Source organism: Populus euphratica, unplaced genomic scaffold (genome assembly GCF_000495115.2).
Source record: "Populus euphratica unplaced genomic scaffold, PopEup_1.0 scaffold273.1, whole genome shotgun sequence".
NCBI lineage: Eukaryota > Viridiplantae > Streptophyta > Magnoliopsida > Malpighiales > Salicaceae > Populus > Populus euphratica.
Window position 1 is genome coordinate 24,339 of NW_011500153.1, and position 23,368 is coordinate 47,706.

The 23,368-nt window shown below is 38.4% G+C and overlaps 5 protein-coding genes across 9 annotated transcripts; 2 read left to right on the forward strand and 3 right to left on the reverse strand.

Annotated features, from left to right (window-relative positions):
• The first annotated feature begins 788 nt into the window (after positions 1-788).
• LOC105111009 (Nucleic acid-binding, OB-fold-like protein) lies at positions 789-2,065 on the forward strand. Its single transcript, XM_011006235.1, has 2 exons — positions 789-1,627; positions 1,725-2,065. Exons 1-2 carry the CDS (start codon positions 926-928, stop codon positions 1,869-1,871), a joined length of 849 nt encoding a protein of 282 aa, XP_011004537.1. The 5' UTR covers positions 789-925; the 3' UTR covers positions 1,872-2,065.
• A 650-nt stretch (positions 2,066-2,715) lies between these two features.
• LOC105111008 (methylenetetrahydrofolate reductase 2) lies at positions 2,716-7,356 on the reverse strand. Its single transcript, XM_011006234.1, has 11 exons — positions 6,796-7,356; positions 6,635-6,695; positions 6,432-6,514; positions 6,172-6,345; positions 5,880-6,053; positions 5,689-5,789; positions 5,445-5,556; positions 4,429-4,509; positions 4,135-4,312; positions 3,343-3,677; positions 2,716-3,063 (listed from the first exon to the last, which is right to left on the reverse strand). The coding sequence occupies exons 1-11, from the start codon at positions 7,240-7,242 to the stop codon at positions 2,980-2,982; spliced, it is 1,830 nt and encodes a 609-aa protein (XP_011004536.1). The 5' UTR covers positions 7,243-7,356; the 3' UTR covers positions 2,716-2,979.
• A 1,078-nt stretch (positions 7,357-8,434) lies between these two features.
• On the reverse strand, positions 8,435-14,447 carry LOC105111011 (histone-lysine N-methyltransferase ASHH3). Of its 4 annotated transcripts, none has more exons than XM_011006236.1 (14): positions 14,214-14,446; positions 13,703-13,765; positions 13,002-13,128; positions 12,608-12,719; positions 11,264-11,363; positions 10,837-10,915; positions 10,553-10,724; positions 10,372-10,452; positions 10,056-10,230; positions 9,894-9,921; positions 9,691-9,781; positions 9,192-9,240; positions 9,029-9,111; positions 8,435-8,942 (listed from the first exon to the last, which is right to left on the reverse strand). In XM_011006236.1, exons 2-13 carry the CDS (start codon positions 13,733-13,735, stop codon positions 9,040-9,042), a joined length of 1,119 nt encoding a protein of 372 aa, XP_011004538.1. In that variant the 5' UTR covers positions 13,736-13,765; positions 14,214-14,446; the 3' UTR covers positions 8,435-8,942; positions 9,029-9,039. The 4 variants fall into 4 exon arrangements, 3 of the variants coding, with proteins under 3 accessions (XP_011004538.1, XP_011004540.1, XP_011004539.1); XM_011006238.1 differs by having other exon boundaries at positions 13,703-13,738; positions 14,214-14,358; XM_011006237.1 differs by having other exon boundaries at positions 8,435-8,934; positions 13,703-14,447.
• A 500-nt stretch (positions 14,448-14,947) lies between these two features.
• Positions 14,948-20,305, forward strand: LOC105111012 (cysteine protease ATG4-like). 2 transcript variants are annotated; one of them, XM_011006240.1, is made up of 9 exons: positions 14,948-15,225; positions 15,621-16,183; positions 16,290-16,375; positions 16,533-16,583; positions 16,731-17,110; positions 17,919-18,057; positions 19,461-19,516; positions 19,604-19,677; positions 19,796-20,305. In XM_011006240.1, exons 2-9 carry the CDS (start codon positions 15,715-15,717, stop codon positions 19,990-19,992), a joined length of 1,452 nt encoding a protein of 483 aa, XP_011004542.1. In that variant the 5' UTR covers positions 14,948-15,225; positions 15,621-15,714; the 3' UTR covers positions 19,993-20,305. The 2 variants fall into 2 exon arrangements, with proteins under 2 accessions (XP_011004542.1, XP_011004543.1); XM_011006241.1 differs by having other exon boundaries at positions 19,607-19,677.
• A 986-nt stretch (positions 20,306-21,291) lies between these two features.
• On the reverse strand, positions 21,292-23,205 carry LOC105111013 (F-box/kelch-repeat protein At2g44130-like). The gene has a single exon (XM_011006242.1). It carries the CDS (start codon positions 22,819-22,821, stop codon positions 21,463-21,465), a length of 1,359 nt encoding a protein of 452 aa, XP_011004544.1. The 5' UTR covers positions 22,822-23,205; the 3' UTR covers positions 21,292-21,462.
• Positions 23,206-23,368: the final 163 nt, after the last annotated feature.

A 23,368-nucleotide genomic window follows, 5' to 3' on the forward strand; every position in this document is an offset into this window, starting at 1 on the left:
TTGCTCTTTTTTTACATGGCATGACATATAACTTTTTTTGGTTCGCTGTCTTTTTTTAATTATGCTGTTAAGAATAAAATATTAAAAAATAATATTAAAATCACACGAATAGCATCATAAAGAAAATAATGTTTAAGATTAGTGGATTGACCCTTGTCTTAATCTAGTTCTTCAAATTTATTTGATGTTAATAAGTATTGTTAGTTATTTTATTTTTATATGCTGATATGTATTTATGAGACGAGATAATACCAAGTGACATTTATGTTTTTTAAAGTGGTTTTTTTCAAATATATCCTTTATTTAAAATATAATTACAAATAAGTCCAAGTATATTAAACAATTTTTCGCTTCTAAATTAACCATAGCTTATTGTTCACCATACGAGGCAAGTTAAACTACTTTTTTTGGCATGCTTCTGTCCTTATTTAAATTAAACATGCACATTTTGTCTGTCTCCTGTCATTGACAATACTATATATAAACCCTAAGCAAAGTGATAAAAAACAAAAACAAAAAAATAAAAGAAGAAGAAGAAGCTCAAAATGATCATAACTCATGATCCGGAAGGAATTATTGGGTCTCTAAGATAAGATGTTGACAGAAAATTCAAAATTCTTTTCTTTTAGCATTGGAAAGGAATTATCTTTCTATAAGAAACTATTAAATATGAAGAAACGTTGAAGTCATAATTACTAATATAGAAATAAATATAAGAAAAATATGATTCTCTCATCCTCTTGTTTTTCTTTCTCAAAATTTAAAGTATCAAAATCTTATTTATTTGTGTGTTTTTTTCTTTCAATATATATAAAAACAAAGCAAGAGAGCAGACAGAAAACGGGCCAAAACCAAAATTGTAACAAGTAGGGAGTCCTATATATAGGGCGAGGGGTGCTTGGTAAGTGATCGAGTGAAGGAAGTTATGGCGACGGCAACGGCTACTATAGCTGCAACAGCTGCTAAGCTTATAAAAGGCGGGGGAAGTCCACAAATGCTCCTTTCCTCATCCAAATTGGCTTTCGCCTTTTCATGCTGCCCCATTATTATTCATGAGAAGAAGAAACCCACAAATAATATTCCACTGCTAATTTCATTTTCAGCAGCAAAGCATAATTACCATCTCCACCGTTCATTTCGCACCACTGCAAATGTGAATGCGGATGCCATCTCTACATCAGATTCAGAACCACAATCAGGAGGAGGAGGAGGAGACGCTAGCAGTGATGATGCTGGTACTTGTATGAATAAAATAAAAGATGCAGGGAACCTGCTCGACATAAGGGTCGGGCGCATAATCAAAGCGTGGAGGCATGAGGAGGCTGATTCCCTCTATGTGGAACAAGTGGATGTAGGTGAGGCAGAGCCTCGAATCATCTGTAGCGGTCTAGTTAAATACATCCCCCTGGACCACCTGCAGCATAGAGATGTGGCGGTGCTTGCTAATCTGAAGCCCAGGAACATGCGGGGTGTAAAGTCAAATGGAATGTTAATGGCTGCTTCTGATGCCTCCCATGAGAATGTTGAGCTTCTTCACCCACCTGATGGTTCAATCCCCGGAGATAGGATCTGGTTTGGATCCCCTGATGATCAAACTAACCTTCCCGGTCCTGCCTCTCCCAATCAGGTAAATGGGTTGTTTTTCTTTCTTCCTCGACCTGCATTCAACAATCACATCATGAATATACCCATGAATATATCTATCTGTTGCCTCATGCATGCAGATACAAAAGAAAAAGATTTGGGAATCGGTGCAGCCTCATCTAAAAACTGATGATTCTTGCATGGCAATCCTTGGAGGGGAGCATTTTATGCGGACATCTGCTGGGGTTGTTGCATCCAAATCTCTGAACAATGCCAACATCTCTTGAGAGGAGAAGATTAGTTAATTATTCGTGTTGTTGTTGTTTTCTTTTCAAGTACTTTATGCTACATACTAATGCTTGATATTTTCATCGCCCTTTTCCTCTCACTGAGAAGGAATAGGGCACGTTTTGTTTTTAGCTCGCTCCTTCGTGTGCACCCTACAAGCTAAGCCTCTCAAGAGTGTTTGCATTGCTTGTCTTGTCTGCCGCTAATTATATCACCCTAAGCTTCCATTTATTATTTCGCCTTTGAGCCGTGGTGCATCGTCCCTCACTTGAGCACCTCAAACCTTGCCACTTTCCTTAGTTTGTTCAGGTGTATTGGCTGTATCTATATATGCCCTGTGGAAGGCACCAGCTCACATTAAGAAAAGACATGTCGAGTGCCTTGAGCAGGAGAGCGGTTGGTTGATTGATTAACCAAGGGGTGCCTTGTGTACTGAAACTCTTTATCAATCAAGAGGTCACCACTTGATTTTCTTTTGCAATCAATTGTGTTCATTTTTTTCAGAATAATACCTTTACGATCAACCAAAATTGCAAGCCTCTGGTGGAGGATCCTGCAATGCAATAAGCTACGCAAAAGAAGAATCACTAGATGCATTGGACTGAATCGAATCTGCACACGCGCTTAGGGTGGTGATGTTGATGGCCCGAACTACAATTTTTTTTCCCTGTTGTTTGCCCTTAACCCCGACCCTGCTACTAAGCTAGTTATTTCTCAAGCGAAGTTCTTCGGCTAACTTAAAAAATGAAGAACATGAAGCCGGCCGATTGAGGTCAATTGCAAAGTGAAGGACCATGATATGGAGATCATGACACCTTAAAAAAAAAGAGGCACGCAGCTCAATTGAAAAGTTCAAGAAAAAGAGGCAATCATATTTTCTTTAAGCTTAGAATTAGTTGCCACTCCAAATACAAATTTGCAGCATATAATGGAGAGGGGAGTAGCAAGATCCCAATGAATTATTATTACATTTCAATACGGAAATAATTTCAAAAATAATGTATGCCATAAGAAGATTAAAGCTGGGATTCAACTTAGGATAAAGCACCATTTTTTGGGGACTTGGATACTCTTAGCAAATGCAGGGGCTGCAAGGGGCCCCTAGCATCATAAATCCGCAAAGACAGCAAAAATGTCCCCATGGATGTAATCATTATCTACCAAGCTCACCAAAAAGTAGCTGCTCTGCACCTGCAAAAATTTAACATTGTATCGTCAGTGAAGCTGATGCCGCCTTCAACAAATGAAATGTGCATGCATGACTATATATAACATATGCACACAAGATTTGTATTTAGTGCATATTTGATATTGTTCAAAAGTATTTTTCGCTTGAAAACATATCAATATGATTTTTTTTTCAGAATTTTTTCTTTTTTTTGATATCATTACATCAAAACCATTCGGATGCTTTTTCACGCCAAACACCCCTAAATGCAGTTGCAAACGCAATGTTAAGAAGGGTGTTACCTCTTCAAGTAGCGTTCTGGATGGGTCACCCTCTGGGTACAAGGAAGCCCATCCTCTTGACCAGATTTCAAATGCCTCATCCTTCCACACACTGAAGCTGGTGGGTTCCACAACAGTTGGTTGGATAATCTCCTTTGCGGGGAAGACTCCCCAGGTTACAGCATTCACATCAGTCAGGGCAACATTAGAGATCCAACTCCCTCCTTTGTTCACAGCAATGTAAGTTACAAAAGGGAAAGACTTGCACTTGTCAACAAGAGCATTCAGCTTGTCCTTGGAGCAGAAAAACTCTAGATAAGCCTTCTGATATACATAACCTCCTGGCCCACCCCAACCTGCAGGACATATATGGCATGGGTTAGTCAAGTCAGAGAAGTCATATGCGCCTTCCATAATCATGCTAAAGCAAATGATATGAGGGCCATTTTCACCTTAGTTCTTTACAGAACCAAAATCAAAAGCCTACTACAGTCCAAGTATAAAGAGGAGCTCAAATCCTTAACTAGTCCCTTCATATAGCAGAATCCCCAAGGTCATGCCTGAACATTTACTTCAAAAACCTCTTTTACTTTACAAATCATAGCTATTGAAGGCTAAAGAAAAATAAAGCACAACATCACTTTTGGAATTTTGCAAGCATCAAAGTTACAATATGCTAATGGCACTAAAGACATGAATGTACCATGATTATCCAGTATTCTCCCAGAACTTTGCACGAATTTTGCTAGTCTCTAACTGACATAACGCTAATGATATATTAGATTACAAATAAGAAATGCAAGCACCACTTACCAACAGATGGAGAATCGGATTTTTCCCCATTGACAGCTGGTTGACTATTGATAGTCAGGAATCCCTTCAAGTTGATCTTGCCCAGCTGTTCATTAATGATTTTAGTCTCTGGCTGAAGGCCATCTAGTTCCGACCAGGGACTACTTTTCAACTTCCCAAGGCAGTATACCTTGAATTTCTGATAATGAAAAGTTCCACATGATTGGGTTAAAAGGTTAAAAAAAAAAAAAGAAGCTAAAAGTAACTAGAAATGGAAAAGAGAAAACACAAAGCAACCATGGATGGAAACTCTACCTCATATATATCCTCAACACTTTTCAAGGGGGCAGCCCACTCTTCAAGAAGTTTCTTGCCACGTGCCCGGGGTCGCATAAACTGTATTGAAAAATTATAACTTGCATCGTATTAACAAAAAAATAATATACATATCTCTAGACTGCATTTTATTAAAGCAAAGGAATAGAGGGCAATTACAAACACAAGTAATCAAAGCTTGGGTCCTCATCTAGAATTTATGCAAGGGAAAAAAAAACAAGAAAAAGAAAAGGCAAAGCAAAAGGGCTCTCTTCATTTCTGTTCCATCCATTCTCACCCTTAGCTTTTTCCATTCCATAGACATTATCCTTGCAGCCTTCAGAGAATATCCGCTTTCAAGCATGAAAATAACTCTTATCTTGGATGCCAATCCCCTATTAACAATGCACCCTATAACAGGTTTGAGATGAAACTAAGAGAAGCAATCATGCTAGTTATTAGGTTATTTTTAAGTACGATCTGTACATCATAGTACTCTTACAGCATTCTATCCCATTTATTTTTGGAGCAAAAGGAACTATATAGAGTTGTCCTGTTTCTCTTGCAGGACCCACAGAAATTCTGCCTGTGCAACTTTATGTTTACCAAAGCAAAACATATCTGTCAAAAGTGATTTTTTTTTTTTTTAATACAGGATGTCTGATAGCCAGAACATTTCTATGGTATACAAGGGAGTAACTGATGCGTACTCATTATTTAGAAATTATTTAAAAGTAGATGAAGCTTCAAGAGCCACAAAATTGTGATTTAATCATGTGTGTTCTCCTTGCAAGGTTTCTTATAGTGGTTGGCAGTGCATTTTGGGTTGTTAAAATATGCATCCATATACCTAACATTCTACATCGTTAGAATGAAAAGAAAACTTTGCAAACTTGTTAGTTATTGCTTCAACAAACTAGATTGCAAGTGATTAAATTGCACTGGATAACTTTGAAAAGAGCAAAAAAATCCTAAAAGGAAGAAACTACAGAACCGAGTTCAGTAAGCCTCAGCACCTGATAGTCAGATAAAGCACCATAGGATGGATTGCGAGAATCACCCCATCGGCCGTGAGGGTACTGGTCCCAACCTATTGTCCTCGTTAGGTAGCTCTTTGGACGATTAGCCCTTCAATCATCAGCAATAAGTGTCAAATGTATAGGAAAAGGAAAGCAATAATAAAGGAAAAATAAATAATGCATCTCCAATCAAACTGAATCTGCACAAAAGAAAATATGGAATTTGAGACGAATTACATACCAAAATATCGGACGGACATCTTCTTTTACACGGAAAACATTTGTCGGGGGGCGCCATGGTAATGGCCTTGTAATCTTGGACTCTTCAATCAAACCAAGATTCTGCCATTGTAAGTCTGCTATCAGATGCAATCATAGGTAATACTAAGAGCATTTAAAGGAAAACTAATGAAATGGAAAACAGAAGAAAACCATTAATATAGCTAAAGCAGATTTCTCCATGTTCAGAGTATAGAGATGCAACGTCTTGATTCCATGAGCTAAAATCTTCTTGCACATTTCAGTTCCAAGGTGAATCCCATAGGCTCTGACAGCTTCTTCATTATCCTTGATAGGCTCCAATGCCGCAGTAACCTCGGCTGGTACCTAAATTAAGAAATGAAACAAGGCGTTGACTATGAATTCGTTATCATTTGCATGATTGTTTCATTTGTTTCAAACAGGGAGAAAACAAGGGAAGATAGCACAACAGTAACATATATACCTTGGTTTTGCAAAAACCAGTCATACGTATAAAGCCCTTGTAGTTATTAATAGGCATAATACCAGGGACAATGGGACAAGTGATTCCGATTTGGCGGCAGTCATTCACAAATTTCAAGAAAATATCAGTATCATAAAAAAGTTGAGTAACAATTAGATCAGCCCCAGCATCCACCTAGAAATTAAAAAAAAGGCATTAATTAAATAAATAAACTAATAGTTAGATTCATAAAGATAATTAAAGAAAGGAAAACTAAGGACCTTCTGCTTCAAATAAGCAAGATCTTTATGGTAATCCTCAAGCGTAGCAAATCCATCACTTCCAATCACATCAGGATGTGCCTCTAAATTTGATTAACAGAGAATTAATTAAAGAGCTGGATCTGGTTTGAAATAATTTGAGATCATTTCGAAAATTTAATTTAACGAAAAGAGAAGGGAAAGTAGAGGGAAGGATGAAGAACCTGGATAGCCAGCGACAGTAATGCCGAAGTAATCACCATATTTGGATCTGATATGTTTGACCTGCATTACAAAGAAACACAAAGAATAAGAAGGATTGATTTCGATTCTTGTTGATAAAAAAAGAAAAATGGAATGGAACGGAATGAAAAGAGGTTCTAACGAGGTCGAGAGCGCAAGCGAGGCCGCCTTGGATCTGGACGAATTTATCCTGACCATGAGGAGGATCACCACGAAGAGCAAGAACATTCTGGATTCCATTGGATTTGATGGTTTCGAGGGCGTGATCGATCTTCTCAACGGGCATGTTGGTGCAGGTGAGATGCATCATAGTCTCGACACAGATGATGTTCTGCATCTTGTTGGCGATGTCTAAGGTCAGATCTGCGGTGGACCCACCAGCACCCCAAGTGATGTCACAGAAGGAAGGATTGTGAGAGACCATCCTGTCCATTCTCTCGAACAGGTTGTCCACTCCATCATCGGTCTTTGGAGGAAAGAATTCGAAGGAGAAAACAACCTTGTTATTGCTGCAGCTATCTCCTCCATTTCCATTGGCATTTGAATCTCCCGCTGCTGCTGCCGCCCTTATCTTATCAATAACCTTCATTCTCTGTTTCTTGACAAGTGCCAAGGGGGAGGGAGAGAGGATCGCAGATAGAATGAAAGAGTTAAGAGCAAACCCGCACCGACAAGGAGCAGTTGTAGTTGTAGTTCATTGATTTTATTTTTTTTCTATTTATAAACAGAGAGAGATGAGATGCAGCCACCAACCCCGTCGCCCCAAGCCAGCCGAGGAATTGCACTCCCACGCCAGCTCCTCCTATACCACATCCCCAGTTGTTGTTGTTAGTATTATTATTGTAGTCTATTCATTGATCAATGCACTTGTTTATTTATTATTTATTTGGTGATATAACGCATAGAATCTTCCGCTTTAAAACACATTTTTTCAGACTTGAAAAATACTTTATACGATCTTACTGTGATGGTAATTCATCATGTCCCCGTGGATTTATACATTTCTGTCCAATAAAATAAAAAAAGAAGCAGAATTAATTTTCTTTTTGGTAATTAAAGAGTGATGGTCAGTACATTTATTCGGGTCACATTCCCAGAAGCGGCTAAAATTGTTAATGTACCGTAGCGTGTGTGTGTTCGTGTGTATGTATGGAGCCTGCCTCGGGTTTGAACGAGCAGGGAGGTTGACTTAAAGGATGAAACTCCATGGCTTTTTATGATTTAAATTATTACCGAGAATCTATTATTTACTGCATACAAAAAGGGAGATAATTCAATATTTCTCTAACGCTGTATGGAACTCCCTTGCAACAACCGTCTTTTCTCCATACAAAACTCGATTGAGGGGATCAAAAAATGCCCGCCAGGGCTCGTTGACAGTCCCGTATCTTGTTCCATGGGCTAAGCTCAAGTATCTGATGCATTAAACTTGAACTTGGGGTCCGAAATGAAAAGAGGAAAGAAAAAGAAGGGTTGTTTGGTGAAATTGCATCCACTTGTCACCATCCCCTCCTACTCCCACCGTCCCCACCCCAAGACCATGGGGGAAATGGTGGCTTCGGGGAGGTTGGGATGGATCGGGTTGGTGGGAGGGGCCCCACCAGACCTACCCCCATTCCCCCCTCATCGCCAATTCCTCGCTGCACAACCACAGCCGAGTAAAATATCTTTCAAGCGGCACGTGCTTTGCTTCTGTCGTATTAGCTAGGACCCAAACCTACAATTTGTCAACATCATCTGCAAAACACAAATCAGTAAAAATGTTTCTGAGGGCAGTACAGTTCACAACATCAAATCAAATCAACGTAACTCTCTAAATATCAAGAAAGTGTTTATCTTGGTTCTGTTTCTTGGTTGAACTCAGTCCTGATTCTAATGACAAAAGGCAGAGCCAGATGACATGAGCTGTCTTGTTACCTCATGCAAAGCACACACGCAAGAGTGATCATTCAACCACCAATTCCCTTGCAGGGTCGGCCCACTCTCACCAGTCTCTTGCTCCACGACTCCACTGTGGTAGTCACAGCAAAGCAAGCCACAGAGGAAGAGCCCCATCGGCATAATGTTCTTACCCGATAATAATCCTCCATCTCAGAGTTCCTTATTTTTCAAAGAAAACTAAAACCGAAAAAATATATTCCATACAACATTCTGCTAAATGTAAACCCTGTGCAATCAAATATTGTTTTATTGGAGCACAGAACTAGCTCATACACTCGGTGCAACATCTATGCAAATATGTCAGGTTAAGTCAAGCGCTACATCTGTCCACCATTATTACCTGCAATCCTGCGATGAAGAAAACAATAGCATCAGGTTATAGCATTTCGTCTCATCAGCAATCCTTTATTTAAGAAAAATCACAGCTACTCAACCTGGAATTAAATCACAAAGTTACGAATTCCCAATCTTCTTTCGACATGTCAAGAAATTTAACAGTGCCATCTTCAAACATGATCTGCAAGAAAATAAATGAAATCAGAAATGATGACGACACTCAGTTTACATAACATTAACCTAATAAAGAGCTCTTCTTACCGAGTGTTTTCTGGAATACTCATCATACCGTTTAATAATCCCAAAATATCTGTAAAATCAAAGCATGAAAAATAAAAATAATTAATAGACCGTATTGTCAAAGAACTATCTCAACTTAAAAACTTAAGTTATTAGGTAAGATTCTAAGATATAATTTATATTATTCTCTAACACACCCCCTCAAGTGAAAGTTATTCGGACTTGAAACTTGCATAGGCTCACATTACCTTATGCATGATTTTTATCAAATAAATAGCGGTGGTGAGATTCAAACTCATAACCACTTAGTCATCAAAACTCTGATACCATGTCAAAAAACCATCTCACCTAAAAGCTTAAGCTGTTAGGTGAAATTCTAAGATATAATTTATATTATTTTCTAACACAAACTATTAGATCTCTTTTTTTTTATTGAACCTATGAATGAGAGTTCATGAACTGAGGAAAAAAAACCATTTCTGCATGAAAGCCTGAGCAATAAGTAGCCTTCTAAACATACATCTGATCAGTGCGACTAGATACTCTAACCACTTCGCCAATGCAATTACAGGAGTATGATGGTAGACTATTGAAAGCATGTTGCGAACTCCCTGAGATGGAATGAACAACAACAAAGGAATCACATTCAGATAACAATATTGCAGAATTTTGCAGCCGTTAAATTAACAAAACAAGGTAACATTCTGAAGGAAACTTCCTTACCTATGTGCAAACCTCCATTCTGGTAAACCTTCAAAAATAACAATACCAGTATCAGTCTGCTTTGCATAAATATAAGCACATAATGTGCAGAAAAAAAAAAGAACAGAAAAGAGGGGAACACATAAGTGTAAAACCATACATAAAACCATCACATATACATACATCTTTTCCAGACAGCATTGCTTGCAGTTTGGGAGAGGATACAGCCACCTGGCATGCTACTAGTTTTAATGCAGCATCTGAAGACATTTTAGGCTTGCTCGGTTTAACCCCTAGCTTTTTCCTGCAGCCTGAGGCACCACAGTGGCAATCTTGATCTGCACCAAATTGGACAAACCTGCTAAATTTATTAGATTGGACTAAGTATAGATTTTGAAACAACAAAAAAAACCAAATGTTTAAGAATGCTCACTGTGCAAGCAATAAAAGACTCATCCATAATTAAAGAAAGCAAAAGAGTCGATGCAAGCACTCATACTGATAATCATATGTCAGATGCTCGCCCTTTCTTATGTCATGTGTTGCAAATATGCCAATTCTAGTCTCGCCATCAATTATCCTTCAAGAAAAGAGATAAATAAATTAAGATTGTCTAAAACATGTAAGACTGTAATGTTGACTAATATGATTAAAGTGAGGAATAAGGGTCAATGGAGAACCATTTCTGCATCTCGGTATTAGGAGAACAACTGTGGTTTATATATCTTGACTTGTTTCCCTTGTAAGTAGCATCAATTACCATATTGCGATTGATTTCACACAAGTAAAAGTTTGTTTCCCCGCGGTGTTTCATCTTCCAAAGCCTTTCCTCACATGTATTATCATCAATAACTGCATTAAATAATAGTTTAAGTATTAATTAATAGGTTTCCAAAATGATGAAACATCAACTTGTCTTATATGAAATTTCAATTGAATACCAAGCAGGGACTAGAGACATCACCTTCTCCAACATACTCTATTACAAACTCTCCTTGTTTAATATCTTCATCTGCCACAATTCCAGATCCACATTTCTCGGTCTACAAACAATACCTTCTTAACTTCATATTTTGAGTGCACAAAGCATATGAAAAGTGAACAGAAACCAAAGCACTATGACATTTGAACATCCAATAAACTGTGGATAAAAATTCTTAAGAAGATGAGAGGAATTATCTTCCAGGTCCACAATCCATAGCCTAAATAACAATATCCAAGATAAAGAGCAGAAAGACAGAGACAGAAAAGTCATGTACTTGTACCAAAAAGATCCTTGTGGTTCTTTTATCCTTAATACAAGTATCATTTTCAATGCCCTTCATCCTTGATTAATATAGTCCTTCTACTCTACATATTAACTAAGACAAATAAAAGCCACAGAAATATACCTGCACTAATTTCATCTTCTTCAGTGGTCGGTGCTGGAATGGTTTGTTGCTGCATGAACTCCCACATTTGCAGCCTGAAGAGCAGCTAGACAGCAGCATCCTTGGAGATAATAAAAGTAATGATAAGAGTTTTTAAACTATTAAAGAAGCTTCCAAATATATTAGAAACTCAACAACAATAATAAAAACATAAGACACATATAAAGCTACAAGAAATCCTATTAACCACACACTCCAATTATTGAAGACAAGGAGTGGATAAAAAGAAGGGGCATGACTAATTGTTAGACAATAATTGCTATTAAAGAAGCTCCCAGAGAATGAAAACAACTAACAATAACAATTACATAAATGCTGCATGACATCATCTTAATCATTCAGCTCCAACTACCAAAGACAAGGCATCGGGTGACAGTGAACATGATCATGGACATGTTCCCAGGTGATTGTTAGTCACTATGAATTTCAGACAACTGCTTTTAAATTAAATGATCTCACCATGATAATTATTCATTCAGATTCACATGCATGACAGACACTCCAGTATCAACTCTAGATTTAGGCAGGGTTACGCACATGTTTCACAGAAAATCAAACTCAAGTATAAACCTATTTCAACCAATCAGATCATCCTGCTCTGACAATTAACAAACATCAAATTTAACTATAAACTTATTTTGACATCTTGATAAGCAACGGAGCCAAACCGCAAATATGCACTGAGCAAGGATATCAATGTACACCATGAACATTTATTGCATTGGCTAAAGCTTGGTTCAAGTTAGGCACTAGTCAATGGCCAGGAGCTCTGACTTGTCTATGTGCACAGGGCCAGACTCAACTTTAAGTATTGGAGGGGACAAGAGGCTAAATTACTATTTTGAGGGGATCATTATGCAAAGATAACACCATAAAATTATCTTTGACTGCTAGAAATAGTATATATTTCGTCTTCGAGATGGGGAGCCCAGGGGCCCCTTGAACCCCTGTATCTCCCTGCATGTAAATGTTCTGAACAGTAACTCATGTGAGATCAGCTAATAAAGTAGAAAGTGGCGGACACCAAAAACTCATCATAATAGGGACGGAGTACTAGAACATGGCCAAAGAATTAAGAACAAGTTACAAAGGCAATCTGACCAAGGAGTAGCATCTCCAGAAATCAATCATGTACAACGCAATAAGGCATAAAAATAAATGAGTAGACTGAAAATAAAGTTGAAGCCAGTAAAATTATATCAAACTAACATGCTATAAGGTGAGACTCGGTTATGAACCGTATATGGCATGAAAATTTATCATATATAACGCAGAGAAACCATGACATTGAAGGCCCCCTCTTACCCACAATGGCAATCTCTATCACACACACGAGAGGAACCCAGTGATGCACTGCAGGAGCAGAATATGCCATCATCCTCAAGGCGCCTTTTAATCTTCTTGGTGAGATATATATCTTGAAAGTGTCGATCAAGAAAAGCAAATGTGGTATGTTTATACATGGAGATAGAGATAGAAAGAGAGAACCCAGTGCTATAAAAGCACAAGGACATATGATATCAGCTTCAATTCCGATCAATGAAATGTCTACTGAAGCAATGCAGAGTCCACAAAAGGAATATTCAAACAATGGAAGGGAAAGCAAAACATCATAACAGCTTTCTAAGCCAAAAAATCAACACTAAAACTGTAACCCCCATAAAATGGCTTTATAAAGTAAGATATTTTGAGTGGATACTTCGCTTTATGAGGGTGTAGGCTGTAGACTTTGATTTATTAAATGCATCGGGAAGCTCAAACTCAACTTGATTTCCTATCTCCTTCAGCAACTTGTTGAATGCAAGGGTGATCCGTTGATCAAGATTCTAATGAACATAAGAAACAGCAAAAAGCACCGTCTCGGTGAGTTTATCAAAGTAACACCCTAGAATCAGATCAACCCAATGTCGTAACATCAGAGAAGGATAAGTACATAAGGAATTAGCTGAAAGAGCATTGTCATCTTAAAGTAAGTTGTAAAGCAAAAAAACCAGGCTGAAACATTCTAAAATTGCAAGGTAATTAATCTCATGAAAGAAAGAAACAGGATCCTATGAGAGGTAGGTATGAGATAAACGATTACATGTCTAAGACATGAGAACAGAAACATTGAGAAGAAAAGGAGAGCATATGCAGTCGAATTTTAGTGAATAAGAATTTCAGAAGAGAGCAATGTCACATTAGTATAGCAAGATGGCGTTGCTGCTGCTAAAACTATATCCATGAAAGAACAATTTGTTAAAAAGGAAGACTCGAGCCAGTCACCTATAAAATCCAACATCCCATATGTATAATCTTCACTGATGAACTATAAAGAAGTAAGAAGAGAGAATTGAAAACTAGGTCAAATTTGAATGTCAAGCTAAAAAAAAAAGAAAATAGAAAGAAGAGCAGAGTAACCTTCTTCGCAGCAGGCATGGCTTCCAGTAGCATAAGCTTGCAGAATACCAATCATAAGGGATACTACAGTGAGTCAGCAACAAAAGATATCCATTGAAAAGACTTGAAAAGAGAGAGAGAGATAAAAAAGAATTGATGATAATAAAAGGAAATGGGCGTAAAGATTCTCAAAGGGTGGAAGGCAGAATCAACTGAGTTGTAGTTGGAAAAAATAAAAACCTAGAAATCAAACACCAGGAACAGACACTGTGAATTCTTTCTCAGTCCACAAAAGATGTTCGTAAGGCAAGGAAGGGCAGTTCAAAGATTGAATTCATTTCACTGAATTCTTAGGAAACCAGTTACCAAACAAAGAATGTTTTTAGTGAATAGATCTCATCTGGTGTGGTGTCAGCAAGCGAAGAAGAAAAGATTGCTTTGTTTTAATGGATAAAAAAAGGGAGGAATGAGAGGAATATGAGAGGCAAGAGTGTGGGTGTGTGTGTGTGTGTGTGTGTGTGTTGTGGCTTACCAGGGGAAGTGAAGAGAGCAGATCTCTCTTCTTCTTCCTCTTGTGCTTGCTGAGCGAGCGAGGGAAGTTGCTTTTTTCTCCCCCTCGCCCTGACAATATTTTACTGCCTGACTCACTTACAAACGGATGTGTGATATGACAATAAAATCAATAAAAACAAACGAACAGAGAAGGAAAAGTAAAGAAAGGAAGGAGGAGCGCTTGTTTTTGAATTTTAATTTTCTTTTTCCCGTTTATAAAAAATAAAAAAATAAAATGAAAGTTGATGTTGTAATAACGACACAAATTAGTAGCGAGTGTAAGAGAAAGCGAAAAGTGTATCCATCCTGTTGACGGGGCTGGGCCCATAGCTTGGATTTTGTAAGAAGAGAAGAAAAGGGCCAACCCGAAAGAAAGAGAGGCCCGAGACTCCGCTGGAAAATGCTACGGCAGAGCAGAGAGCTTTTACGGGTTTAAAAATATAGTTGTGATTATTTTTAAAATATTTTTTATTTAAAAATATATATTAATAATTTTTTTATTTTTAAAAATTATTTTTAAAATTAATAAATATTAAAGCAGTAATGATCTCTCACATAACACACAAGTTGTGATTGAAATTCAAAACGACAAAACCAGTAATAATTATTATTGCTATTATGCTCCCTACGGACCCTACCCCATCATAATCATTGGGGGAAGAGTAAAATAATAAATAAATAAATAAATAAAATATTGAATAATTCCACATTTAGTTCGTTTTCGTCCTCGAGATTTACACGTAAAAAGAAAGAAGACAGGAATTCCTCCTCGATCAAACAAGAAAAGAAAGAACAAGCGGAAGTCGAGCACGAGTAGAAGAACTAGAAGAAGAGGCTGTTAAATTAAAATAAATAAATAATCAAATTTGTTTCACGTTTGATAGCTTGCGTGTCCCTCCCCTCTCCTCTCAAACTCTGAAACACAAGCCAAGCAAAGGAGACTCCTCTCTCCCTTTCCTCGCCGAAATCAATCTCGAATCGAATCGGTTCAGGTATCGATTCTCTCTCTCTCTCTCTCGCTGTGTATGTGTTTAACTGTTGATAAATAGAATTAATCATGGTCTTATTATTAACGCACTGCTTTCTTGATTTGGTTTAGGGTTTGTATATGTATATCTCTGAATAGATTAGTTAATATATTTTAATTTGTTGCAATTTTTTTTAGAATATAAGACTGTGTCGTCGAGCATAGGTCGATCAGTATTATCTCGATGGTATGAGCTTCTTTTAAATGAATGATTGATTGATTGATTTAATTACTTAATTAAATTTCTTTTTATTAATAAAAAAATGAATTATAGGCAACCATCAATCCGATTTTCAGACCTTTGATCACTGTCTACTAGTGAATAAATCTCTAATTCGTTGCATTTTTTGTGTTGCTCAGCCACATAAACTGTGTTTCTCTTTGGATTCTTGACAACACTCTGGTTGTGTCTATGAGACCTTTCGATTGCTCCATGCTGCTCGATGAGTAGGTAATGAAGGGTTTTCGTGAAAGGGGGTTTGTTGCTTCTGCCAAATCTTCATCTACAGTTGAATCCCCAAATAGATCTTTCACTTCTGATTCTTCAGAACTGGGGTCCGCCGACACTAAGATTTCCAGGCCTTCTTTATGGTCAACCTTCTTTGCATCAGCTTTCTCTGTCTTTGATACGCATTGCGATTCATCTTCAACTAGTGAAAAAAAAGCACCTCATATTAGACATGGTAATGGTTGGACGTCAGCTGTGAAGAAAATTTTGGCAGGTGGCTCAATGAGGAGGATCCAAGAGTGTGTATTAGGGACAAGCAAGACAGGGATTTCTAACATAACTAGTGACATTTGGCTCCTAGGAGCATGCTACAAGATTTCACAAGATAATTCTTCTGGGGATGCTACTGCTACCAATGCTTTAGCTGCCTTTAATCATGATTTTTCTTCACGAATTCTAATCACATATAGAAAAGGTTTGTGTAATGACTTTTCATCCATTTCAGCGTATCTTTAAGTAAAGCTTTAGCAAGCATAATAATCATAACTATGGGGAGCTGTCTTAAAATTGTTCATTTATAGGGTTTGATGCTATTGAAGATTCAAAACTTACCAGTGATGTAAGCTGGGGTTGTATGCTTCGGAGTAGTCAGATGCTTGTTGCTCAGGTATACTGCTGCTGCTGCTGCTGCATTTCTCACATCAATACTCTCTTCTATGATAGTTCAATCATTTCAGTTAACCTTCCAGCCCTTGGTCCTTATATGTTTTGTTATGATGCTTGCCTTCCAGTTAATTGGTGAATTCTCATTTCTGACTCTGCAGGCTTTGCTTTTTCATCGATTAGGGAGATCTTGGAGAAAACCATTGGACAAGGTGAACTTGTGGATTTTCAATTTTAATGAATTCGTTTTTTCCCACCATTCAACTATGAATCACCAAAAAAAAAAACACAGAGAGAGAGAGAGAGATCTTGTAGCACTATCATGGATTACTTTTCATCCTCCCAATTTAATTATGCAGCCATTGGATCGAGAATATGTTGAGATTTTACATCTTTTTGGTGATTCGGAGTCATCGGCTTTCTCTATTCATAATCTTCTCCGGGCTGGAAAGGCTTATGGCCTTGCAGCTGGGTCATGGGTAGGCCCTTATGCAGTGTGCCACTCTTGGGAATCTCTGGTCCGCTCTAGAAGAGAGGAAACCAATCTTGAATACCGGTCACTTTCAATGGCTGTTTATGTTGTTTCTGGTTCTGAAGATGGGGAGCGAGGGGGAGCTCCAGTTCTCTGCATTGAAGAAGCTGCTAGACATTGTTCAGAGTGTTCTAAAGGTCAAGAAGATTGGATGCCAATTCTTCTATTGGTTCCTTTGGTTCTTGGGCTTGATAAAATAAATCCAAGGTTTGTGATCATGTTCTACACCTACTTTCATATTGAAATAATTGTTGCTTTAGCTGAGAAATCGATTTGCTTTGTGTGTTGGTTTGGTTAGGTCTAATTTGCTGCTTTCATAGAGATTAGATAAAGGAGCATCCATTGCATTCATGAACTGTGATGTTGTGTTTCATCATTTAAGGGGAGGGGATAGTTGAATATTTTGTACCTTACTGGAGCCTTTTTAATTTTCCAGGAAAATATAATGATTCTTTTTATACCTGGTAGGCTGGATGCAAATGTTTCTGGGAAGCCTTTGATAGAAATGACATGGGGCAATTAATGTGAGAAACTAAATACCATTGTCTTAACTAACTTTCACAAATAAATACCTAGACTTTGGAACCTGGGGATGTTGAGCATTTATAAGCTAGAAGAAGTTTACAGTCAAACCTTTTACCTAGTGATTGGCTGAAAAATGTATACCCTAATTTCCATTTTTTCTACATATTAATGGGGTGCTTCTCCTATTGGAAAAGTAACAATGGTGCATTGAGAAAATAGATTTTGGTTTAGGGATATTCCCATTTTTATAGTGGAGAGCTTCAATTGGATGATCCTGTTTGTCTTGTGTAAGGCAGTTTTGCATTTGGTTGCCCAACATTCCTGTGGGGAATGGGGAAATGTATCATATGATTCACATTAAAAACAAATAACGAAATTACTTCTTATTTCACTGCTCCCTGATTCTCTTAGCATAACATAACTTTAGACATCTATTTAAAGTACTGTCATATTTTATTTGTTAACCAGTTGGAATTTAACCTGTTCTCAGGTATATTCCATCCCTGCAAGCAACATTCACCTTTCCCCAAAGCCTTGGAATTTTGGGTGGGAAACCCGGTGCTTCAACATATATTGTTGGTGTGCAGGACAAGAATGCTTTTTATCTTGATCCACATGAAGTTCAGCCGGTAAATCTTAATTCTTTCTGATTTATTTGTCATCACATTGTTGATGACTAATTTATTCATTCCTATGTCATTCTGTAGTCTATGGCCCTGATTTTGTACTCTCTCTTTTTTTTTTTTACTTCATTTATCCTCTCATAGTGATGATTTACCAGAAATTGAATCTATATACCTGACATGAGTTTTTCTTCTGTTGAATGAAATGATAGAGATGCCTCCTTTAGTTTCAAGATGAAACATGACCACCACATGGCTGTGCCACCTGTACAGATAGGTCAAGCTGGTGGGTGCACTAAAGGGAAGTCGAATCAATTGCATCCCTTTTTCTGCAGTTGATTTTGACTGCTTGCTGGTATTTGCCCTCCAAGCATGACAAAAAGAAAATTGGGAATCACTTCAATTCAGAACAAGAACTTAAACAAATTGAAATAGGGTACATGAAACAAGAGAGAGAAACAATTGAGGAACATGCATTTTATCCTAAAATGGAAAGGACGGTGTAGATATGAATCTGAAAGGTAGTGGAAGTCAGAAAAGGGTCTAAAAGTCTTAAGAAACCAATTTTTGGTTTAGAAAATGTAATCCAAAAATGGCACCTTATATCTCTTCAAAGCGTAAGGGATAATACAATTATCTTCAAGAACAAAATGTTTATTAAAGTCTATAACAGGCTCCTATTACTGTGGATCTAATGTTAACTTGGTGCTTGCATGATAAAAACACTCTAGGGAAATAGTAGTCCGATGGAGGATTTTTATGAATATTTATTCTAGGAAGTTGGAAGATGTTATTCTATGCTATTTGGTGAATCTATTTATTTTAGATTATTAAGATATTTAGAATTAATCAGGGATTTTATTTTGTTTTGGACTTTATTATCTCTATTTCATTTTAGGTTTTCATTAGGGTTTAGGACTTTATATAGGCATCAAATATACTATTTTAAGGTAAGCTGGAACGGTTATTGATAATTTGATTTATTTTATTTTTTTCCATATGTCGGTTCAACTGTCTTTATCTCCTCCCTCTTCCTCTGCTCCTTTCTTCCCGTGTCTCCTTCCTATTTCCCCTCTTGTATCCATGCCCTACATCATTGTCAAATGCGCCACACCCTCTTTTCATTTGGCATTTGCATGAGTCACAAAATTCTCCTCTTCCAATCCTGCAATATCGATCATTTAGAACTTTCTGAACCTCCACGAGTTGTTTGCTAAGATTATTGAGACAAGCATTTGTTTCCGTCCCAAACTGATTTCTCTTGCACGTCTTTGTTCCCTGTTCTCTTTTCGTTTCTGTCTAATTGTACCAAGCTGAATAGTGATATTGTTGCTTACTTTCCATCAATTCAGTTGATTGAGCTCATGTTAATATTTTGATGATATTCTTGCTGGTGCTTGGGTCTTCAGGTGGTTAATGTTAGCAGGGATGATGTAGAGGCCAATACTTCATCTTACCACTGCGAGTAAGCTTATCCAGGGACTCATTTTCTTGTTTAATTACCAATGGCAGCAAATATTTTAGACTTTGCTAAAAACAATTTTAATTCAAGCAGTGTTGTGCGGCACATCCCTCTGGACTTGATTGATCTATCCTTGGCAATTGGATTTTATTGTCGAGACAAAGGTTGTTAGTTGAATTGTGGTGGTTTGTGATTTTGTTATTTTATCTTTTCAAATGCAACCTGTTAACCAGGCTTCTTTTTTTTCTTTTTCTTTTTTTTTTTCCTTTTTCGGGGTGGCAGATGATTTTGATGATTTCTGTTCGCTGGCATCCAAGCTGACAGACGAGTCAAATGGTGCACCTTTGTTTACGGTGGCTCATTCCCGTAAACTATTAAAGCATGACAGTGGCGAGATCTGGTCGGATGAGTCACTTGGTGTACAGACTATGAATGATGTAGAGGGCTGTGTACACGAGGATGACTGGCAACTCCTTTAAATGGGAATCATTTGGGGGATTTAAGCTAGTAAGTACATGGTGTGGATTGCATGGGGGTCGAATGCCCTTTTCCTCAGCACCTCATATCAGGCAGTGCAATTAGGTGTTTAGTCCACGCGTGCTTCAATTCATGACTCCTTTTCCGCTGGTGGACTCAACATTTGTAGAAAGTAGAGGAGATATTTATGATTCTTTTCACGGTGTCAAAAACATTTTAAGAAAACCGCAAATGGCAATTGTTGTAACATAAATGATTAAATCTCATTTGGCTGATGAAATATTTCCTTTGTTTTTTGGTGGTTTGTCGCAAAGGTTGATGGAGAATTTACCCAAGAGGTATCGATGCGGCAATGTTCTTGTTTGATCTTGAAGAACGTGTTAAGATTTGGGAGTAAATCACATTAATTATGGGAGTGAAATAAAATTATCCAACAGTGTTCCTGTCCTTGCGTTTGTGAGTCATCACTGGTATCTTATTTGGTTAATTTTATCAAGGACTGTAATCCAATTCCATGCTCCTAGCAAGTTCATTCCACTGACCATCAATGGGGACCATGCCCATTTGCCTCTCATGTTTCGTGTGTTTACCGGAGTACAGCCACACATTCACGCATGGATCAAGCTATATTGTAGATTAATTTCATCATTATTTTTTTTTAACCCAGAGCACCAACTTGGTGGAATCTCACTCTTTTTCTTTCTCTTTTTTTGTCCTTTTTCACACCAATCATGTCCAGGGATGAATTTTCTGTACTGGCAAGGTCCTCAAGCCCTGCTTGTTGTGACGGAACCTGATCTGATTAAACAAGTCCTTAACAATAAAAACGGAGAATTCCGAAAGAGAGACCCTACATTTTCATGAAGAAGCTATCTGGGGGTGGAAGTGTAGCAAGCAGGGGTGAAAAATGAATCTCTACGATTATATTGTCCTGCTGTTCAGATCGCAAGGAGAGTCACAAGGAAGTAAGATTGGGGAAGTTTATTCTTCCAGCGAACACGGAAATCGTTGTTCCAATTGGCGCAGTTCACCATAGCCCTGGAATATGGGGAGAAGATGCTAGCCATTTCAACCCAGAGAGAATTGCAGATGGAGTTGCTAAAGCAACAACGTGGCTGCATTTCTTGCAATTGGAAGGGGGGCTCGGAATAGTGTGGGGTCGAACTTCTCAATTACTGAAACAAAGATTGCGTGAACAATGTCATAAGACCCCTTGTTACTTCTATATTCAGTCATTTTTTAAATTTTAATTCCAACATTCATTTCCTTCTCTTCTTCTTTCCTCCAGAGTCCAGATATAATGAATCGAAAATGAGATTGTTGAGCACCCAGTATTATAGATCCATTAAGCTACACATGGATGTATGAAAGTAGTATGCATGTGGTTTTTGTAGCCCTGATGAATGGAAAAATGTTTCATCAATCACTACAATAAATTTGAAGTCGCAAAAAGCTGTTCAGAAGTTAAATTCTCAGATTACGAGAGAAGAAGCCGAGTATGGAAAACCAGAAAATCCCACGGGAGTGTGGATATGCCTCCACTTGATGGTGCCGTTATTGCTATATCCATCAGAGAGGAATGCCCCTTCCCCTTCGCACTCGCCACAAGCTAGTGTTGAGGATCCCCTGCCACCACCGCCACTCATTACAAACAACCGATGGTTCCCACCTTCTTGGCCAACATAATCAAGAGCAGTCACAAATGGGGTTGTTCCAGTTATGCAATTTGGAAGTGGAATTGAACTGACTATTTCCAATCTAATGTTGCCACTGACCTTGACTACTTCTCTGCTTTGCTGCTGCTGCGAATGTTGTTCACCTCCCAAGAACCATGACCATTGGTATTTGTCCCTGCTGACACAAACTGTAGTTGTGACTACTCTAGGGCTGGTTGTCGAAAAAGGCCAAACCCCATCAATCTTAGACCAACACCCAGTATGGCGATCATAAAACTCAACATCAGACCTGAATTGCCCCTGGCTTTCTGTGCCATATCCACTCACAACCCAGAACTTGGAATCCCCCTCCCAGGACAATCCCTGACACTCATCCCTCTCTTCAATCATATCTGGCAACATTTCCCATTGGTCTGTCTCCACGTCATAGACTTCTGCCGATCGCAACGCATTCTTCTGACTGTCATGCCCTCCTGCCACACACACTGTAGAGGGTCCAACGACACCACAGGCAAAGAAAGAGCGTGGCACTGACATTGAAGCTCCGCGTCTCCATTTGCAGGCAGCTCCAGTAGTCTCGATGAGATCCAGGATGTATACGTGAGGGACTGGCTCCAGGGTGGTAGGATCCCAACCACCTAAGAGGAGCAGCTTGCCAGAGGATGGAAGGGCTAAACATTGGCAGAACATGGGAATTCGTGATCCCTCTGGAGGCCTTGTTCTCTGCCAGATGTTATGCGTGGCATTGTAGGTGCTCAGTGCATACTGAGGTGGGCAGTGTATGTGCTGCTGCTGCTGCTCCTCTTGCTTGTCTTCGTTTTTAAGTATTTTATTATTGATGCTGCTGCTGATAAGGGGATCATCATCATCATCAGTAGTAGTAGAAGTAGTGGAGTGGTTTATCGGGGGTAGAGGTTGGACAAGGCAAACAAGATGTTCGGCAGTGCCAGATTGGAGCCTTTGTTGATAGAAGGAAGGATGGGAAATCAAGCGTTGCCAGGTATGGCAAACTGCCTTCATATTGGAATGGAATTGATAAGGCACTCTCACCAGGCACTCCATGGCAATCTCATCTGGAAGGCCTGGAATCAGCTGCTGCCTTTGATCATCTTGTGGTGCTTTTTTTAGCTTGACACTAGTTTTTGGTTCTTCCATTTTGTTTTCCCTTATTGGGAACGATCTCCTACATTCAACAAGCCTTTATGCATAAAGGGTCGGTTTGTACTTAGCGGGTATAAATGGGGAAGGACGGTTGTAGAGTCGTTCTGTACATGTGGTTGTTTCGAATGGATTTGGTTGGTTTGAAGATGTGGAGTGCAGTAGCTAGCCAGCAAGTGGTAGGGCTATAAATGGTGTCCGTTGATCTGTGTGTGATTCAGCTTTTTGGTGGTGGGTGATGAGAGCGCAGCGGGGAAGAAGGAAACGACAGACAGGAGTGGGAAAGATAGCAATCAGTGCCCTCCCCTGCCTGCCTTATATCTTGATAAAGAGTTGCAGGTCCACATGTCAATTTATGTCCATAGCCACCCAACTCCATTAAATTTACATCTTCTAGAAGCCCATCCCCGTGGCCATTCTCGATCGGAGTCGTTTTCCGTTGTCATTTTGTAATGGATGGCTCATGCTACCCATGTGGATTTGTTATTATTTTGTATCATAAAAAAATATTGAAATGATATATATTTTTAAAAAAATAAATAAA

Excerpts from the sequence above, each read along its gene's own strand:
- LOC105111013 (XM_011006242.1), bottom strand. The coding sequence starts at position 22,821 with ATGGAAGAACCAAAAACTAGTGTCAAGCTAAAAAAAGCACCACAAGAT.
- LOC105111009 (XM_011006235.1), top strand. The coding sequence starts at position 926 with ATGGCGACGGCAACGGCTACTATAGCTGCAACAGCTGCTAAGCTTATA. Across the intron at positions 1,628-1,724 it reads GTCCTGCCTCTCCCAATCAG|ATACAAAAGAAAAAGATTTG; the intron begins GTAAATGGGTTG and ends TCATGCATGCAG.
- LOC105111008 (XM_011006234.1), bottom strand. The coding sequence starts at position 7,242 with ATGAAGGTTATTGATAAGATAAGGGCGGCAGCAGCAGCGGGAGATTCA. Across the intron at positions 4,313-4,428 it reads GTGTTGAGGATATATATGAG|AAATTCAAGGTATACTGCCT; the intron begins GTAGAGTTTCCA and ends TTTCATTATCAG. Across the intron at positions 3,064-3,342 it reads CCAGAACGCTACTTGAAGAG|GTGCAGAGCAGCTACTTTTT; the intron begins GTAACACCCTTC and ends AAATTTTTGCAG.
- LOC105111011 (XM_011006237.1), bottom strand. The coding sequence starts at position 13,735 with ATGCTACTGGAAGCCATGCCTGCTGCGAAGAAG. Across the intron at positions 9,922-10,055 it reads CAATGCTGTCTGGAAAAGAT|GTTTACCAGAATGGAGGTTT; the intron begins GTATGTATATGT and ends TTATTTTTGAAG. Across the intron at positions 9,112-9,191 it reads AGTATTCCAGAAAACACTCG|ATCATGTTTGAAGATGGCAC; the intron begins GTAAGAAGAGCT and ends ATTTTCTTGCAG.
- LOC105111012 (XM_011006240.1), top strand. The coding sequence starts at position 15,715 with ATGAAGGGTTTTCGTGAAAGGGGGTTTGTTGCTTCTGCCAAATCTTCA. Across the intron at positions 16,584-16,730 it reads GGAGAAAACCATTGGACAAG|CCATTGGATCGAGAATATGT; the intron begins GTGAACTTGTGG and ends TTAATTATGCAG. Across the intron at positions 19,517-19,603 it reads ACTTCATCTTACCACTGCGA|CAGTGTTGTGCGGCACATCC; the intron begins GTAAGCTTATCC and ends TTTTAATTCAAG.